Source organism: Hippocampus comes, unplaced genomic scaffold, assembly GCF_001891065.2.
Source record: "Hippocampus comes isolate QL1 unplaced genomic scaffold, H_comes_QL1_v1.1 C16854860, whole genome shotgun sequence".
In the NCBI taxonomy this organism is placed as follows: Eukaryota; Metazoa; Chordata; class Actinopteri; order Syngnathiformes; family Syngnathidae; genus Hippocampus; species Hippocampus comes.
In genome coordinates this window covers 1-1014 of record NW_017840132.1, presented here as the reverse complement: position 1 = coordinate 1014, position 1014 = coordinate 1, and the positions used below count along the sequence as shown (strand labels likewise).

General features: G+C 48.1%; 1 protein-coding gene across 1 annotated transcript; it reads right to left on the bottom strand.

Annotated features, from left to right (window-relative positions):
- Positions 1-36: 36 nt before the first annotated feature.
- LOC109509326 (5-hydroxytryptamine receptor 3A-like) lies at positions 37-994 on the bottom strand (the record flags this gene model as incomplete). The annotated part of the gene is made up of 4 exons (XM_019859189.1): positions 766-994; positions 642-686; positions 272-381; positions 37-206 (listed from the first exon to the last, which is right to left on the bottom strand). Coding segments are annotated over exons 1-4 (517 nt in total), but the record flags the coding sequence as incomplete, so codon positions are not given.
- Between the last annotated feature and the right edge of the window lie 20 nt (positions 995-1014).

Genomic DNA, 1014 nt, shown 5'->3' with positions numbered 1-1014 from the left:
GTTCGTTGCACTTCATTGTCGTTTGGCGCGACTCACCCGAGTGTATGATCGATTTGAAGGAGAGGTTACATCTCTGTGTGTCAAAGGGGAACTTGTAAATGTTCATGCGACACATGCTGAACAGCACTTGGTCATTCGTGACCTCCACCAGGCCGTCGGCGCTGATGGTGACGTACAGATTCGGCGGGGCTTTGTCCTTCTCTGCCCTGGAGCGAGACATTTTGAGTTGGTGGCATGTTGAGCTGGACCCGAAGGACGCTTTGGCACTTACATCTCCTCGATGGTGAGATCCGGCTTCCACAGAATTCCAACGGGAATGGACACATTATTGATCCCGCAGAACTCTTGGGGATCCCAGGAGATGTATTCGTTGTGCCACCTCTGAAAACCACAAAAAAAGCTTTTAACTCATGTGCCTTGCTTGAATGATCTATTTTGTCTTCTTTGACTGCATGAGGGTTTTCAGTAATCAACATCAGCTATTGTTATTAATCCTTTCATGCACCCTGCAACCTGATCACGAATGCACCGATAGGTGGTCTGCTAACCACCAATGGACCCCCACAGAAGAACAATAAGGAAAAGAGAATACATTCAGTACAGTTGTGCCATCATTTTTTTCTCCACGAAGCAGAACTCACCGTGACGGTCCAGACGTAAGGAACGAACTTCTGCTCCTTCTCCACCTGGAAAGTGGCCATGTCATTTGAATACTTTTCGACGAGAACGCCAACTACAGTCAACATAAGTGTAAGGAACATTTACCACATTGAGGATAGCGTACAGCAGCACCTCCAGGGACACGTGAGTCGGCCTCTTGTAGTACTTGACGGGCCGCGTCATGGAGAAGAGCTCGTTGGTTCGAGTCAGGCCCAGGTGGTTTAAGACATCCTGGTAACTGCAGCCCGCTGGCTCCGATGCCATGGCGTCTGCTAAAATGGATAATACAACCAACATCCTTGCCTTGAGATATGAGTGAGCAGACTTTGAAGGCTACGACTGTTTTTTTTTTTT